An 18,786-nucleotide genomic window follows, 5' to 3' on the forward strand; every position below is an offset into this window, starting at 1 on the left:
ATTTGACAACGATATATCTTTTCATGCTGTATTTTCAATCAACTGAACTACTTTTTCATATGAATATACTACAATCCTTTACAAACTTACAGGGAAAATATTTATAAAGTTTATTTGCTTACGTAGCCAAAAAAATCTAACAAAAAAAGAAACACGTTTATAGCATGTTAGATGTTATCAAAAGAAACATTGATCATTAATACTATGGCTGAGATTCGTTGTGTTTACATAAACAAAGAATGCTTTATGAAGTTGTTAGAGAGCTTAGTTGTTGATCACTTTTTGGAATTACTATTTTCTATTCAATCCTAACTCTTCATGTTTTTCTTTTTCCCGACGTATGGAATTGGAGAAGCATTTTAATTTGACATTTGACAGCAATTGTTTTTTGACAAGCTGACTGAATCATAATGATACACAATAAGTAGTTTTTTACTGTCTTACATAGCATGAATAACGGCATTTGACCCTTGACTTTGTTGTGAGCATTAAAATTCATCATTAACCAATGATATAAGGAAATATAGTTCCTCTTGCAACCTCAATCCTTTTTATCATGTTGTTTAATCAATTTACCTTTAGCCAACTGATGGGTGAATGAACTCAACAATAGCTAACAATTCAATGTTAATTACTGTAGGAAGCTGAAACTTGTAACTTGATTAGTGGAAGATATAACTGCCTTATCAAAGTATGGTCCTCTGATTCTGTGAAGACGTGATGCATAAAAATGGAAACTATCATTGTGAATCAGGTGTTATGGAGGAGACTGGACAAAAAATTCTTGAGTTAGTGCCTCCTAAAATAGGAGAAGATGGGGTGAGATTCATTCTCTATTTGGAACTTCACTTATCATTTGAGTTGTTGATAGCATAATCCTTCTATTTGTTGAACTATCGTTGCATGTGGAAAGTTGATTTTTGTGCCCTATTTTGATTATAATTCTAATCGAAATGAATGATTTTTTAAGTTTTAATTCTATCATTCCAACTTCCAAATTCCCATTCAATGATTTGATTATAATTAGTAAGTCACTTTGATTGATTGGTTGCTTGCTTGCTTAACAGACATACTTGTCCCATGAGGAGTTCCAAGAGAAATTCCAAATGCTAATGAGAGCCTTTTATGGTCTTCCTAAATGGAAACAAAACAAACTAAATATGTCTTTCCAATTATTTTAAGGATTCAAGAACGACGAGGAAGTTTTCGCTTGTTTCCACAAGCTTTGTATTTTTGTTATGGTCACGGGTTTCCAGGCTCCACAATTTTCTTATGTTTGTCTTGTGTGTTTTGTTTAAGGAAGTCAACTTTGTTGTGTACTTCGAACTCCTAAAATCTTATGATTCTATATAAGACTAACAGATTTTCAAGTTGAGATAACCTCTTAAGTTAGTTAAGTTTTTTTATTTTTACAAATCAGAGTGTTCACAAACCTTTTTTAATATCAAATTAATGTCATAAGATATCTTGAAAAGAAATGATTTAAACTTTAGATGATCATAAACTATTATGTACTTTTATGTTCACAAAACTACTCTAGTGAAGTATTATAAAGATTATTGTGTTTATGTACCTATCCATCAGAATTTAGTTAAAGAGGTTAAAATTTTGAAGTTAGGAATAATTTTTTCACAACTCAACATTCAAAATGACTACAAATATTACAAATATAACAAAAATTCAGCCAACCAATCTCAGACAGTAAAAAAAATAATATTGTGAAATTAATAAAATCATCGCTTCTTGAAACCATACTTCTTGCGTTCGTAAAACAGATCAGTTTTAGCACTTCCCAAGTTAACAATTTTTTTGACAATCATCTCTATATTTCTCATGTTGGGTGCATTTTTGCAGTAATAGGCATATGAAATCCCAACTCCTCCACATATGACACAACGCCCCTGAAAAGATCCGTAGTTGCATTCATCGCATACCCTTACAAGGGTGCAAGGCCTAACGTAGGAGTCACAAATTACACATTTTCCATCACATTTCTCGCAAAGTCTTCCAATTGCAATCCCAAGTTGCTTCCTGCACATTATCAAGTCAGGATGATGCTTCGCCATTATTTTTCACCTCCCAAATTTATGCTATTCTGAAATTGATCAACCAATAACTACATTAGTTTAACTAAACTCATTTCATGGAAACCTAATTTTAAATGAAAAATAAATTTCATACCAAAGGTTATCTAGACCTGTAACCAGTATTTCATTGATGGTTTCTTAGTCAAATACAGATCTAGATTCAGACAAGAGTTTCCAATGAGAATGATGGATGGTCATGAAATAAATGTATATATAATTAACTACTAGTGAGGCTTAAGATAGACTCATAAAATAAAGGCTCACAAGAAAAGTTTTGATTACTATGGCCTGCATAGTATGATTAGAACTGAATTGTCCAATTTAAGTGGAATGGCAAATACCTTGTTGCCCAATTTAAGTGGAATGGCAAATACCTTTTTTCATACATTCTAGAATGTGATCAAAACTGAATTGTTCTTCTTCTCCCATTCGTTCAACCATTACTTTCCTATAATCCTCCAACATGAGTGTAGCCAAAACTTTTGTAGGATACTATATTAGAGACAAGTTCACAAAAAATTGAAAATAAAAAGAGCAGATCAGATGTTGACCGGATCCAAATGATTGCAAATTATCATTTGAAAAGTAGTTGCACATGTTAGTCTTCATGTCAACAATTCAACATAAAATTTGAAGGAGAAAATAGATGGTTAGTACAAATGGGTGATGATAATACAGGTCAAAGCACTATCAAAATCGCCAGACTTGGAGATGAGAGAAAAATCAGGATAACAACTGTGATCGAGATGACCCACATGCATGCCACAGTCAAACATGATCCTCCTGTCATTAATGGACACCACCACACACCTCTTCCCAACTTCTTGTCCCGCACCTGAATCACACAAGAGAAACTCTCAGGCAGTTTATTCATTACCTAAAGTGTAGTTAATAGAAAGAGAGATAATAGTATACTTAAAGCGAGACAACTGATAGTCATTTCTTCCTCCACAGGAAAGACGGTGATCACACTAGTTTTTATAAGACAGAGAAATAAAGACATGATTTTTCATAGTTAGAAATACTACTCCTTTTAAACTGTCGTGACAATGATTCTAATAGATACTATTAGATTTAGAAATCAATCTGAAAACAATGAAAAAAATGAGCTATAGACAGCCACCACTACCGATTTCTGCATTTTGTTTGAAACTACCGTTCCTACCATAAGTTTCATTTCTCTCTTTATATTCCTTGTAAAATCGCTGTCGCAGAGATTCTTCAATCGACTTCTTTCGTAGCCTATTGTAGATCGATATGAAACCCTAGCCGTTTTCATATATTTTACAAATGTCTGAATCTCAATATATACTCAGATGTGCGAGCATTTCACGAAGTACGAAAATCGTGTAATGCTCGCATGTTGATGTGCGAGAATCACATATACGAGAATCATGTAATGCTCGCATGGTGATGTGCGAGAATTACATGATTCTCGCATATGTAATTCTCGCATATCAGCAATAAATAGGTTATCGGGGCATTACGGTCATTTCACAGGGCAAAAAGGCCCTTTTTGCAAACTTTATCAAAGGTGGACCTTTTTTGGAATTAAGCCTATTATGAGGGCCATTTCATCAAATTTTCCTATAATTTTCGGTATTCTTTTTATCATTTTCTATTAAAAAAAGGAGATTTATTTTATTTTACTAACAATAATGGAAACCAAAATAGAAGATATTGAAAATAGGGAAGAATGTCAATTTTATTTATAAAGTTGGATGAAGGTGTCAAATTTATTTATTAACTTGTAAAATTTTATTTATGTATACAAACTTGTTAAAAAATGTCAAATTTATTGAACTTAACAGGAATCGTTAACGGTGTTAAAATTCTTTCCAGTTGTTCCTGCCATGTCATATCCACGTCATTATATAAATATATTAACTTTATAATCAAATCATTATTTTCAAATGAACCTATATCTTTAAATAAAAATAAAAAATAATATCTTTGTAATTCTTCTTCTCATCTTCTTCTCCCTCACCAAACTGTTCCACCCCTCTTCTATTTCATTCAATCTATCTGCATAAAGATCCTTATAATATTTTTAGTACTGATCTAAAATCTCTCCCATTTCATTTAATAAATATTATTCTAATACATTTTTCACCATTCTCACTCCACTTGTCACCTACACTCCATCTACTAGAGAGAGAAAGCTCTCTGGTTCGGATTAAAGAAAGAAGATTGATTGACTGAGACCATCCTTATCCATGACCAAATAATGGGTCATGATGTTGGTCATGGATGATCATGTCAATTTATCATGACCAAATATCCATGACCAAAACCAAAACCATGTCATTGGATCTTTGTTTTTGTCAAATTATGACAAAAATCACAACTAAGGTCATCTAATCAAATGCTGCAATTTGTCAGCATCTGATTGGTTACCCAGATTTTCTTTATCTCTTATCTTTAAAACTCGATTTTAATATTATTTATAATTTTTAAAAAAAAATTATATCAAAATTCATAATTTTTCGAGATCTATAACTAGAGACCACTCTTACTATATTTCGGAACACAAAAAAATCACCATTTTCTCCATTTTTACTAATTATCCTCCTTTATTTACAATTATCCATAATTAATACTAAATTATTATGGATAACTACAACAATAATCCAAACACTTCCGCTGATTTTGATCCCGAATATGAAAGTTTTCGACAGTTCAAGCGTAATAATCCAACCGGGTGGAAAAATATGATGTCGTTGGGAGATAATTACGGTATATCTCAGAATTCGTCCCAAAACTTCTATCAAAACTCCCAACAAAATTTCGATACCTACCCACAAAATTACCAGAATTCCGAAGATAGCTATTTCTAGTCATACACCATAGTCCCGGAGACACAAAATTCGTACGACCAATATGACGTAAAAGACGATGCCTCTGACGTTGGTGTTGGCCGAGGAAAGAAAGCTGCAGTGAAAAAAAAACACGGGCAAAAAAGCTACCGGTAAGGAAAAAATTGCATTAGAGAAAACGGAAGATGAAGTGTTCATCGCTTCGTTCATGAAACACAACACTGATGCTATTGCATCGACTAACCAAAAGGCTACCCAACTGTGGAGTAAGGTGCAGAAGTCGTTTGAGGAGGCTCAGAGACAACGACCGTACGAAATCCACGTACAAAATTGGAACATGCTTCGAAGTCGGTGGAGAAGAATTGCTACAGTAGTGACCAAGTGGGTTCCTGCATATGATGTTGCGACTAAGAGAATGAGTAGTGGTCAGAATGAGGGTGATGTGCTAAAAAACGCTATAAAGATATATGAACACTAGCATGGTTCTTGGGATTTTGATCATGCGTGGCGTCTATTGCGGAATTTCAACAAATGGGAAGAACTAGTCAATCCTAGAGAAAAAAACACCGAAAGTGAACAGCCTTCTAGTGGTAGCGGAAAGAGGAAAACATGTCACAATATGAAAACTACTCTCACGAAAATATGTCACAATATGAAAACTACTCTTTTTCATCCGCTAATACATCAATGTACTATTGTTATTCTTCATCCCCTCCACCAAGTTCTTCGGATGACGATGAAGTCAACGAATTGATTGATGAAGCGGTGAATTATACTGTCCATGAATATGTGCCGAAAAATTATCCACAAAACACATCCGAAATCGTAGTAAGGGAAGAAAGTACTATGAACGAGAACGAGAAGTTGGTCACAGATCCCTCATGAAGGACTACTTTGGAGAAAATCCGACCTATCCAGATTATATGTTTCGACGAAGGTTTAGAATGTGCAAAAACTTATTTCTTCGACTAGTGAATGCAGCTAAGGCGCATGATGAATTCTTCCATCAAAACAAAGATGCCATAGGTCGGTTGGGTATGTCATCTTTGCAGAAATGCACGGCAGCAATGCGGATGCTAGCGTATGGCACATGCGCGGATAGTGTCGATGAATATTTAAGAATGAGCGAAAGCACGACAATAATTTCTCTTCAGAAATTCACTGAAGCTGTCATTGACACCTTTGGAAGGCAGTAATTACGCAGGCCTACTCGATTGGATTTAGAAGAACTATTGCACAAAGGGGAGCGGCGTGGATTTCCAGGCATGATTGGGAGTATTATTGCATGCACTAGGAATGGAAAAATTGCCCGACTGCTTGGAAAGGCCAATATCAAGGTCGAAGTGGGAAGACAACACTAATATTAGAAGCGGTTGCATCTGAAGATTTGTGGATTTGGCATGCTTTTTTTGGCATGCTAGGATCATATAACGACATTAACGTCCTTCGTAGATCACCGGTGTTCAATGATGTTCTGGAAGGTCGAATACCAGATTCCAACTTTGTGGTGAATGGTAATCATTATGATAAGGTATATTATCTCACAGATGGTATCTATCCACAATGGGCTACATTCATCCAGTCAATAACCCTTCCCTATACACCAAAAGAAAAATTGTTTACAAAACACCAAGAGGCTGCTAGAAAAGACGTTGAGCGTGCATTTGGGGTGCTTCAAGCTCGATTTGCAATAATTCGTAAGTCATCACTCGCATGGAATCGAGACGTTATTAGCAAAATCATGATGGCTTGTATCATTATGCACAACATGATAGTTGAAGATGAAAGAGACACATATGATGGTTATGATAACCCGCAGGAATTCATAGAAGATAATTCTGCAAACAAACCGTAGAGGCGTGCAAGTAAGACCGGCAGAAGGAAGAAGTTAAGTAGGCTGTATGTTGAACAAGATGGTGATTTTGAGTTCTCGAGTGAACGTATTGTGGATATCAATACGTATTTGGCCAACAAGGACGATGTTGCAGATAAAAACACGCATCTGCTACCAAAATCGGACTTAGTCGAAAATATATGACAATTATATGGAGCGACTGATATGTGAAATATGGTTGTTGGTGTTGTTCTCTTAATTATCGCCGTCTGTTTTAATTTCTACTATATTTAGTTTGTAATTTTCGCTATGTTAACAATATATTTTCATTTCGTGTTTATTATCATTTAAAAATTAATTATTATTTTTAATTTAAAAATTAATTATTATTTTTAAAAATTAAAAACATTATTATGTATAAAAATTAGAAATTCAATATTATTATTATATTTAAAAATTATTTATTATTTATTTAATTTAAAAATAAAAATAATATTTTTTAATTTATGATTAAAATTTGGTTGGTCATGGATAAGCATAATGACCAGAAATCTTGGTCATAAAGTTGTTTTCATGATCATGACCATAACAAAAAAAACAGGTTATGGATAAGGATGCTCAAGAACAAAGAAATAATACAAATTAATTCATTCAGTTAGTTCATTCTCACTGAATCCATTTTCATTCTTTAAACACCCATTAATGAAGAGATTGAAAAGCTACTATTTTCATCTCAAACATCCACAAACAAGGAAATGGATCTTTCCAATATCAATAACATCAATACTCTGTCTTTCTACTCTTTCTCACAACCCTAACTTCCCTAGACGAGAAATGGATCTTCCCAATATCAATAACATCAATATTCTGCCATTTAAAAATAGCAAGAATTCAAAGTTTTAGAGAGAAATACTTGTAAGTGTTTATTTTATGTCCCGTTTAGGGTTTAGGGTTTATAATTATGTAACAAACTCGCGGATAAAGGAATGCTTTGAGTCTGTGAGGTTTTATTTGAAGTGGACGAAGAAGATATTTTTTCGATGAAAACTAAGCTTCCATCGTCTTCAACCATGTTTTGGAGAACCCGTGGAACCGGAGACTGTTCCACGTCTATAACCCCTTCAAGGACCTGAACCACTTGACCCATTGTAGGCCTATGCCCTTCCCAGTCTTGTATGCACCAGCAAGCCACCCTACAAACTCTCATCACCTCCTCAGGTTCGGCACTTTCCCTATCCAGTCTAGCATCACCCCCTTCTACGGCCAAACTGGCCCGTAGCTATAAACATCCGCTTTTGCCATTATAGCTACTCCCGATATCCATTCCGGAGCAAGATACCCTATTGTACCTCTCATACTCGTCAGCACCCGGCTGAAATCTCGACCCATGAGTTTCGCCAGGCCGAAATCTGCCACCTTGGGACAGAACCCGGCATCTAGAAGGATGTTTTCGGGTTTTATATCGCAGTGGAGGATGCAGTCGCGGCACTCCTCGTGTAGGTAAGCCAAGCCCCGAGCTATACCAATGGCAATTTGGTACCTGGTTTTTCAGTCCAAAATAGGTTTTGAATCGTTTTGACGGAAAAGAATGGAATCCAGGGAGCCGTTTTGCATTGCATGTACTCGTAAACGAGCAACTTCTTGATTCCTTGGGAGCAGAACCCAAGAAGACGGACAAGGTTAACATGTTGAACGTTCCCAATCGTGCTCACTTCCGTCCGGAATTGCTTCTCTCCTTGACTGATACTATCGTCGATCGAGCCTCTTAACCGCGATCAACGTTGAATCAGGCAACCTCCCTTTAAAAACAGAACCAAACCCCCCACCTCCTAGTTTCTCCGAGAAGTTTTTGGTGGCCTGTTGCAAGTCCCGGTACATGAAAGCAACCAAAAAACCTTCCACAAACGACCTCTTTTTCCTCCTCAATATAAGGAGGATAACGATGCCCAAAACAACTATAGCAGCAACTGAACCTATAACTACACCAATAGTCTTTTTGGCACTTCTCTTGCTACTAGAAAACTCTTCAAATTCTTCGGCAGCAAGTCTGATATAAATACTCTTGCCATTACCCTCGTTTTGATCGAGCTGTTGTAGATTGAACAACTCTGCATTCCAAACCAAACATCTGTCATGAATGTTGTAAGAATAAGCAGTGCAAGAGCAGTCATTCAGACAAATAGATGCACAATCCTTCATGTCCTCTATTTGAATGGAAAGATACTTTGGATTCTCGGGCCATGTCATGATGGTGAACAACATGAATCCGTCTTTATTGGCCTTTTCGCATTGCAATTCGGATTTCCTCACACAACCACCTGAAAAATCATTGAGACCCCAATCATGGTTTGACTTGGGCTTGAAACCCTTCAAGCAATTGCAGATTGGCAGTTTCATTTGATTGCAGACACCATTTCCTCCACATGAAGTATAAACCTCGCACTGTGTTCTTGGCTGGTTCCAGAACAAAATCCATCCAACACCCGGCACCTAACTTACTGCCCTGATTTGCCCCGCTACATCCATAAAGAATCGAGAAATACCTTTAGGATCATACATCTTAAATATGAAGTAACTCTCGTTCACATTGTTAACATAGCTTAAGTTGAAGAGGAAGTCAGCCCTCATCTACGGCACCAAGCTGAAGATCTTCCCATCCCATGGGCAGCTAGTCCAGTACTGCTTGGATCTATTCCACCGACTAAGTAATTGACTGTTTTTTTCATCCAGTTCAAGGGAAAATAACCCATCAGAAGGATCGTCCCAGTTTTTCCAGGATGTGAGGATCTGGTGCATTTTAGTGAGTTTGTTATATGAAAGCTTTGCACCAGGCAACCATGTGTGGACTGGATAATCAAAGCTCTGCCAAACTGTCGAATTTGACATGTCCTTTAGCACGAAATTACCATCATCACCTAGGATCGCTTCAACTCGAGATGATGATGAGATGTTGGTGGACCAGATGGGTGTTTGAGATTCGTTGAGAAGCGCCAAATTGTTGTGTAAGATTCTGAGTTGAGATGAATACCTATCTGAGATGGGTTATCTCTGTTTGCTACCCAAACCACAGTTTGAGTAACTGGAGAGAGATTGTTGTACCATATTCCTATGTAGTTTTTGTTGGAGTCCTTACCTGGTCTGAAGAAGCCAAGTGCGAAGATCCCACCTGCCGACACAATGGTTTGATCTCCGGAAAGCGGTTGATTTGCAGAGATGGTGTTAGCAGCAGCAGCTCCATGGGAAAGCGGATGATTGTTGCTCCAAGAGAAGCTGATCATCATGAGAGATACAAAGAAAAAGACGCTATTTTGATTCTTCATGATGCTCATCATGTACATATACAGCAATGACAGAGATTCCGGAGAAGAAGGAAGATGTTTTAAATTTTAATCTATTCTTCTGTTCTGTTATGCCATGAAATTGAAGAGTGTTGTTCTTGGCGGCTTTTCTGCTAAATGAAAGTCAACAAGACCTGTGAATAGACAGACAACATCATGCCTTTACTTTTCCGCGGGTCCTTTCAATTAAACATGTTTAACCAACACATCAACTCTAAACACCAAACACCAGTTATTTTTAATTAAGGCTTTTTTTTTTTTTTTTTTTTTTTACATCAATCTTATATATTAAATCAATTAATTTATTCATCAAAATATTAAATATTATTTATTTTAATTTTAATTTTTTTATATACATATCAAAAAAAATTATAATCTTCTCAAATCATCACCAAATATTATTTTTACTATCTCTAAATTATTATAACTAGGAAGATCCTCGTGCGATGCACACGGATAAAAATATATTGTTACAACGTCCCGCGTTCATCAAATTTGGTGTTGAATTACAAATATAAAGTGTTATTAGCCTAGTTGGTTAAAGAGTTGTACTTGTTTTTGTTAGGTTGCGAGTTTGAAACATACCTATAGCATTTTTAATTTTATTTTTAACCGTTTTAAATTTTTTGGCGGGTCAACCCAGAATCCGACCCAAGTATTCATTTACTCTCACATATATATCCAAATTAACCACAACTCTCGACCCGGCAATCCTGAAACTTTCAAAATTAAGCATCATTATATATATATATAGATAGATATAGATAGATAGATAGATAACCCTAACCAAAAAAGGCTTAAGACTATGCGGTAATAAACGTTACATATTAATTTGTTATAGTAATTTTGCAAAATAAATTGGGAAAAATGTCAATTTTATTTATGAAGTTAGATGAAGGTGTCAAATTTATGGTTAAAGTTGTAAAATTTTATCTATTTATATAAACTTGACAAAAAGTGTCAAATTTATTCTTCTTAACAGAATTATTTAACGCCGTTAAATTTGTATTGACGTGTCCATGTCATATTCACTTATTTTTTTACGTAATTATTTTTATAACTCAAATTTATCATTTCAAACCCTATCCCTCTCCTAAATCTTATCTCTCTTCCAAATTTCACAAAACTCTACTGGTTCTCATCAAAATTGAACAAATTAAGTTAAAATTTAGCTAACAACAACTAATTAAATTTTAACTAACTTCATTATTCAGATCAAATTAAGCTCGATCCATCTTAATTAATTTGCTCCAAGCTTACCATCTCGTCGATATCTCCGACAATGGATCCATTAGCTCATTTAAAGCTCACATGAAACAAAGTCAAATTCTTCAAAAACCCAATCTCCCATGGAATACAAGACCTTAAGCCTTGTTCATGAAAATAATCTCATTCAAATTAGACATATTGCCTATAATAGCCAGAAGACATCACTGAATTTATTATCAGCCAAAACGATAACGAAACCTACGAGTTACTGAAATTATCAAGCAATTCGAATTAAAACCTATTGTGATTGATGAAATAGCGTCCAAATCCTTGTTAAATAACTCCCGTGGAGCACTACTTTCGAATTCAATGAACCAGAGATCCACAAACTTCAGAGATGGTAATCAGAGAACTACTCGAGAGAATTTGCCGGCGAAAGGGTTATTACTCAGATCCAGTTCAAAGAAAAGTTTCATATTCTTGAACCGTGTGTGGAATAGGGTCGCAGAAACGATTGGAGTTAATATTAAAGAATTTAATATCTGTAAGTAATTCAAGCTCGTCCGGTAGATAACCGACAATGTTGGTAGTTGAGATCGATTCCGGTGACTGTCATTATGGAAGGATTGTCCGGAGGCGGTGCACAATATACATATGTTGGCTGTGAGATTGAGAGGATATGAGAGAATAGCGAATAAAAGCTGTAACCTGGTCGAAAGGTAAAGCTTTCACAGGAACGTCCATTTGGTTTCAGAACTGAAGTGCACGGTGAAAGAACAAAGAGTTTGAAGATGGTTAAAATTTTTTATTTTGTTTTGTTTTACGAGTATGTTTGAAATTATAAATTTGGGTTATAAAAAATAAGTGAATATGACATGATATTGCCATGTCAATAGAAATTTAACGGCATTAAATAATTATGTTAAGAAGAATAAATTTGACATTTTTTTTCAAATTTATATACACAGATAAAATTTTATAACTTTAATAATGAATTTGACACCTTCATCCCAACTTTATAAATAAAATTGACATTCTTCTCAAAATAAATTATAATTTAAATCCGTTTAAATGCAATTTTTTTTTGTTAAACTTATCCTAAATTATTCAATATTTAACTTATTTTATTTTACTCATTTATTTGAAAATGTTGTTTTAGTTAAGTGTATATATATACTTTGGAGCTCGTATTTTTGTTTTTTTAATTTTATCTGATTTATTATAAATTCTCTTTATCATATCACTATCCTTCTCATTATCAAATTAGTTATTTCATCAAGGAAATATTAAAATACCCTTAAAACTTGTTCCATTTAGGTTATTTAAATAATCTAAACAATTAAAATATCATTTCACTCTATTATCATTCATCAAATTAAATTTATTAATTAAAATACTAAAATATAATTTATTTTAAATTATTATTATTATTTTATTTATTTATATATATATATTAATATATTTAAGTTTTGTTTACTAAAAACAAATAATCACTGTTTTAAAATCATCATCGATTATTTTTTTTTCTCTCCCAATTATTCAAATAACCCCAATTCAAACAAGCCCTTACTTTATCTTTAAAAAAATTAAAATACAAAATAATATTTAATAAATTTAATAAATTAAACCAATTTGGGACAAGTACTTGAATTTATCAATAATCAACTGAAATAACTATTTCTAATACACTGTGATTGAAATAAAATATTAATGTTTTTATTTTTATTTTTTAATTTATGAAAAATTATATCAATATATATATATATATATATTTTAATTTTAAACTTTTTTTGAAGTATAATCAAACATTTTCAATTTAAAGATTATATTTTTGATTTTATAATTAATTTTGTATATCAAAGCTAATATTTGTCTAATATTTCATGATGAAAAATAACAATCAAATATTTACCTTGTTACAATAAAAGAAAATTACATTTGAAAAAATAAATTCAGTAGCACAATTAGAAAAATTGACAACTTTTCACATATGTGTTTCATTAAATAAATAAAGTTCAATCACATTTTACTTTAGATCCAAAACGTTACAAATTACTTTTGTTTATAACTTTAAGCATGATTGATATTGAATTGTTGATGATAACCAAATAATACTTTTTTAAAACTCAATTATTTTAAAAAATGGTCTGTTAAACTCAAACTCACAATTCTGCATCATAAACTTTATAATGAATGAAAGTAAATTAACCTTACCAAAATGGTTAAATTTATTAAATGGTTCATTCTAAATATAGCCACAATTCAAATTATCTATGATATATATATATATATATATATATATATATATATATGATTTGGAGAGGGGATAAGAGAGGGAATGACGTGTCTGGCAATATGATTGGTTAAAAAAATTAAATAATTTCTCTCTCTTCTCTCTTTCCTCATATTTTACCCTTTTTTCAACCAATGAGGTGATGTTAAGTCATTCCCTCTCCTATTTCCTCCCTCAAATTCCCTCCCCTATCACTCCTCATATATATATATATATTATAGGTATGTTTCGAACTTGCAACCTAACAAAACAATTACAACTCTTTAACCAACTAATCTAATAATATTTTATATTTTAAATTCAACACCAAATTTAATTAACGCAAGACATTTTAACAATATAAGTTCAATTTTTTAACTAACTAATATATATATATACGATGCTTAATTTTAAAAGTGTCCGGAGTGTCGGGTCGAGAGTTGTGGTTAATTTGGATATATATGTGAGAGTAAATGGATATTTGAGTCGAATTGTGGGTTGACCCGCCCATAAACTCAAAACAGTTAAAAATAAAATTAAAAATGTTATATGTATGTTTCGAACTTGCAAACTAACAAAAACAAGTACAAATATGAATTAAATATTTAATTGACCAAAGTGTGAGGTCACAATGTTAAATGTTAAAACTATGAATTAAATATTTGATTGACTAAAATGAAAGTGTAAAGTACGAGATGAGAAGTTTATTCGTAAAAAAATATGTGATTAGATATGTGAGAAGATAAATTATTTTACCGAAATGAATAAAACATGGAATGAGAGTGTTCTATTTTTTATTTTAATATATTATTCGTGATTTATTAAGAATTTTAACTATTGAATATATATTATTATTTTTTTTATTCAAATTTATTTTATTTATATTTTTATTCGTTTACATCCATGAATTTTCTTAATTTAACAAATAATGAAATATATAACTAGCAACATTTAATTATCAAGTTTGCAGTGAGGAATTTTTAGTAGGAAGATTTTTACTGCAAATTTATTTTCCAAATTAAGTTGCACCATCTCCAAAAGGTAATGATATGAAACTACATACATTTTATAGCTCTACTACAAGAGAACGAATTTCCAATAATTTTGAGTTAAATCCTAAAGTATAAATAATTATAAAATTAAATAATTAACAAAATAAAATAATAGCGTCCTACAAATAAAATAAAATAAAATAAAATAAAATAGAATAATCTACTTGTCATAGTTGTAATTTTCTCATATTATATATATATATGACTAACAAAAATATATAATTTTGTTGGGATAAACAGTTAAAATCTAATTTTCTCATATTATATATATATATATGACTAACAAAAATATATAATTTTGTTGGGATAAACAGTTAAAGATTTTATTCAATATCTTGTTATTTGGATCCATCGTTATTCATTATATATGTGTCACGAAAATGTTAAATCGACAACTAACTTTTTTTTGCATTGTCGATGAGTGACTAGTATTTGAAGTCTTTTATAGAGTATCACTGAGATTAATTGAGTGATGTCCGAATTTTTAAGTAATTGTTGAGAAATTTAGATTGATACGACTAATATGACAACCTAAATAATTGAAGTATCATACCAATTATTTTTTGATAGACTATATGACTTTTCAAAACAAAAAAAAATTCACAAAAACAAAACTGCCAAATAGCATGCTCTCTTTTTGCAAATGAAAAAAGTGAAAGATTTGTGAATTGCAATCAATTTGGTAAAATACTTTATCATTAAACAAACAGACCCCAGTAAAAAAAAATACAAAACCGTTGTAGTAATATTTAACTAGAAAATATGGTAGTACATAGGAATATAATTAATTAGTGGTCTATTTATTCAAACTTAATCAAACCCTAGACAAATAAACTTAATTACCTTTGGATGAAGAAATGCTCTTGGTATGAGAATGGCCAGAAGAAGTGTCATGGGCTTGTGTGGTTTTGTTTGAAGAAGAAGAAGATAATTCTTCAAATAAAACTAAGCTTTCATCGTCCTGATCAACAATGATTTGGAGAGCCCGTGGAACCGGATACTGTTCCACGTCTATAACCCCATCAAGGACCTGAACCACTTGACCCATTGTAGGCCTATTCCCTTCCAAGTCTTGTATGCACCAGCAAGCCACCCTACAAACTCTCATCACCTCCTCAGGTTCGGCACTTTCCCTATCCAGTCTAGCATCCAATAGACTCATAATATCTCCCCCTTCAACGGCCAAATTGGCAGCCGAAATGGGGAAGTACTTCATTCTCCCATCTCCAGAGTTCCTTCGTCCTGATATCAACTCGAATAGCATCAGCCCGTAGCTATAAACATCCGCTTTTGCCGTTATAGCTACTCCCGATATCCATTCCGGAGCAAGATACCCTATTGTACCTCTCATACTCGTCAGCACCCGGCTGAAATCTCGACCCATGAGCTTCGCCAGGCCGAAATCTGCCACCTTGGGACAGAACCCGGAATCTAGAAGGATGTTTTCGGGTTTTATATCGCAGTGGACGATGCAGTCGCGACACTTCTCGTGTAGGTAAGCCAATCCCCGAGCTATTCCAATGGAAATTTGGTACCTGGTTTTCCAGTCCAAAATAGATTTTGAATCATTTTGGTGAAAAAGAATGGAATCCAAAGAGCCGTTTTGCATGTACTCATAAACGAGCAACTTCTTGTTTCCTTGGGAGCAGAACCCGCGAAGACGTACAAGGTTAACATGTTGAACGTTGCCAATCGTGCTCACTTCCGTCCGGAATTGCTTCTCTCCTTGTCTGATACTGTCGAGCCTCTTAACCGTGATCAACGTTGAATCAGGCAACTTCCCTTTGAAAACAGAACCAAACCCCCCACCTCCTAGTTTCTCCGAGAAGTTTTTGGTGGCCTGTTGCAAGTCCCGGTACATGAAAGAAACCAAAAAACCTTCCATATTCGACCTCTTTTTCCTCCTCGGTATAAGGAGGATAACGATGCCCAAGACAATTAGAGCACCAACCGAACCTATAACGACCCCAATAGTCTTTTCGGGGGAACCACTAGCAAACTCTTCAAATTCATCAGCAGAAAGTCTGATATAAATACTATTGCCATTACCCTCGTTTGGAGCGAGTTGTTTTAGATTCCACAACTCTGCATTCCAAACCAAACATAAGTTGTTGTCGTAAGAATATGCAGAGCACGAGCAGTCATTTAGGCAGGAAGAAGCACATGTCTTAATATCCCTTTTGTCGGGCACAGACTTTGAATTCCCAGGCAATCTCATGTTGGTGAACAGCTTGAACCCGTCTTGACGTTTATTATTATTATTAATATTTCCGCATTTCAAATCGAACTTCCTAACACAGCCACCTGAAAATTCATTGAGATCCCAATCATCCTGTGACTTGGGATGGAACCCCTCCAAGCAATTGCAAAAATTTTGTGTGATCTGATTGCAGGCTCCATTTCCTCCACATATAGCATAAACCTCACACTGTGATGTTGGCTGATTCATGATTAAATTCCATCGAACTCCATCCACCCAGCTGACTACCCTTAATTGCCCGGTTACATCCATATATGCTCGAGAAATGGTTGTAGCGTTAAACAAAAAGTAACTCTCGTTCTCGTTGCTAACATAGCTGAAGTTGAAGAGGAAGCCGAGCTTCATCTCTGGCACCAAGCTGAAGTACTGACCATTCCATGGGCCACTAGTCCAGTACTGCTCGGATTCATTCCGTCTCATAAGAAATTGATTGTTAATTCCATCAAGTTCAAACGAAAATAACCCAGTTGAAGGATCCTCCGAATTTTTCCAGGAAATGACGATCTGGCGCGTTTGAGTGCGTTTGTTATAAGAAAGTTTTGCACCAGGCAACCATGTGTGGGCTGGGTAATCAAAGCTCTGCCAAATTGTGGAATTTGAGACGTCTTTTAGCACAAGATTGCCATCATCACCTAGGGTCGCTTCAATCGGAGACGATGAAGAAGATGATGAGATGTTGGTGGACCAGATGGGTGTTTGAGATTCGTTGAGAAGTGCCAAATTGTTGTTTAAGATTCTGAGTTGAGATGAAAACCTATCGGAGATGGGGTTATCTCTGTTAGCTACCCAAACCACATTTTCAGTACCTCCAGGGAGATTGTTGTACCATATTCCTATGTAGTTTTTGTTGGAGTCTTTACCTGGTCTGAAGAAGCCAAGTGCGAAGATCCCACCTGCCGACACAATGGTTTGATCTCCGGAAAGAGTTTGATTTGCAGAGATGGTGTTAGCAGCAGCTCCATGAGAAAGCCCATGTTGGCTACAGAAGAAGAAGCAAATGAGGACAAAGAAAAAGACACTAATACTGTTCTTCATGATGAACAAATACTATGAGAGATGATCAGGGAAGAAGAAGAAGAATTGAGATCTTTATAATTAATCTGTTTTTCAAGACACTTAATTATAGTACTCTTGGCGGGTTTTCTACTTAATGCGCGTCAACAAGACTTGTGAATAGGGTCCATATTTATTTGAATAAATTATTATTTAAATATATTAATAATATTATATATAAAATAATATTTAATTATAGCTCAAATCAATTAACATATTTTTATTTCTTTTAAAAAAAAAATACGTTTTTATTCGATATTAATATATTTTTATTTTATAACTTAACTTTTTATCAATATAGTCAAATTCTAATTTTATATATATCAACTCTTCAAATCAAAAGTTTACTTAAAATAATAAAAATTTATTTAAGAATTATTATAAAATAAATAAAATATTAAAATTCTGTAATTCAAAATAAAATCAATTCATCTCTAAATTTATTTTTTAAATGATTTAGTTGTAGTTATTATGTTTTATAATTCAACTCTCCACTGTTAATTCATCCAAATATTAGAAGACTTATATGACTAGAAGTCACAAACCATGAAATGGTCCTTGAATTTGAAAATGAATTTGTAACGGATCTCACACGACAGTATATTTTTCACCGTCTTTTTTTATCGAAAAAAAAAAATATTAACATTCACATATGAAAAAAAAATTTAGGCCTGGTTTTATCTTTGGGTTATTGGGATTTTATCCCAAATAATGGATGAAATTATGAAAAAACCAGTTTTTTAATTTTTATTAAAAAAAATACCTCTACCTCTCTTCTCTCTCTCTCTCAATACATTTTAAAAATATATTAATTTAATTTATATTCAAACAAAATTTAAAATATATTATAATAAAATAAATATTA

The 18,786-nt window shown here is 33.4% G+C and overlaps 2 protein-coding genes and 2 pseudogenes across 2 annotated transcripts; 1 reads left to right on the forward strand and 3 right to left on the reverse strand.

Annotated features, from left to right (window-relative positions):
- Positions 1 to 1,667: 1,667 nt before the first annotated feature.
- On the reverse strand, positions 1,668 to 2,091 carry LOC124940587 (PHD finger-like domain-containing protein 5A). Its single transcript, XM_047481113.1, has one exon. The coding sequence runs from the start codon at positions 2,064 to 2,066 to the stop codon at positions 1,734 to 1,736; it is 333 nt and encodes a 110-aa protein (XP_047337069.1). The 5' UTR covers positions 2,067 to 2,091; the 3' UTR covers positions 1,668 to 1,733.
- A 3,020-nt stretch (positions 2,092 to 5,111) lies between these two features.
- On the forward strand, positions 5,112 to 6,893 carry LOC124939509 (annotated as a pseudogene).
- Positions 6,894 to 7,517: 624 nt separating this feature from the next.
- Positions 7,518 to 10,075, reverse strand: LOC124939510 (annotated as a pseudogene).
- Positions 10,076 to 15,443: 5,368 nt separating this feature from the next.
- LOC124939511 (G-type lectin S-receptor-like serine/threonine-protein kinase At2g19130) lies at positions 15,444 to 17,903 on the reverse strand. The gene has a single exon (XM_047479978.1). The coding sequence runs from the start codon at positions 17,901 to 17,903 to the stop codon at positions 15,444 to 15,446; it is 2,460 nt and encodes an 819-aa protein (XP_047335934.1).
- Positions 17,904 to 18,786: the final 883 nt, after the last annotated feature.

Source organism: Impatiens glandulifera, chromosome 5 (genome assembly GCF_907164915.1).
Source record: "Impatiens glandulifera chromosome 5, dImpGla2.1, whole genome shotgun sequence".
Lineage (NCBI taxonomy): Eukaryota > Viridiplantae > Streptophyta > Magnoliopsida > Ericales > Balsaminaceae > Impatiens > Impatiens glandulifera.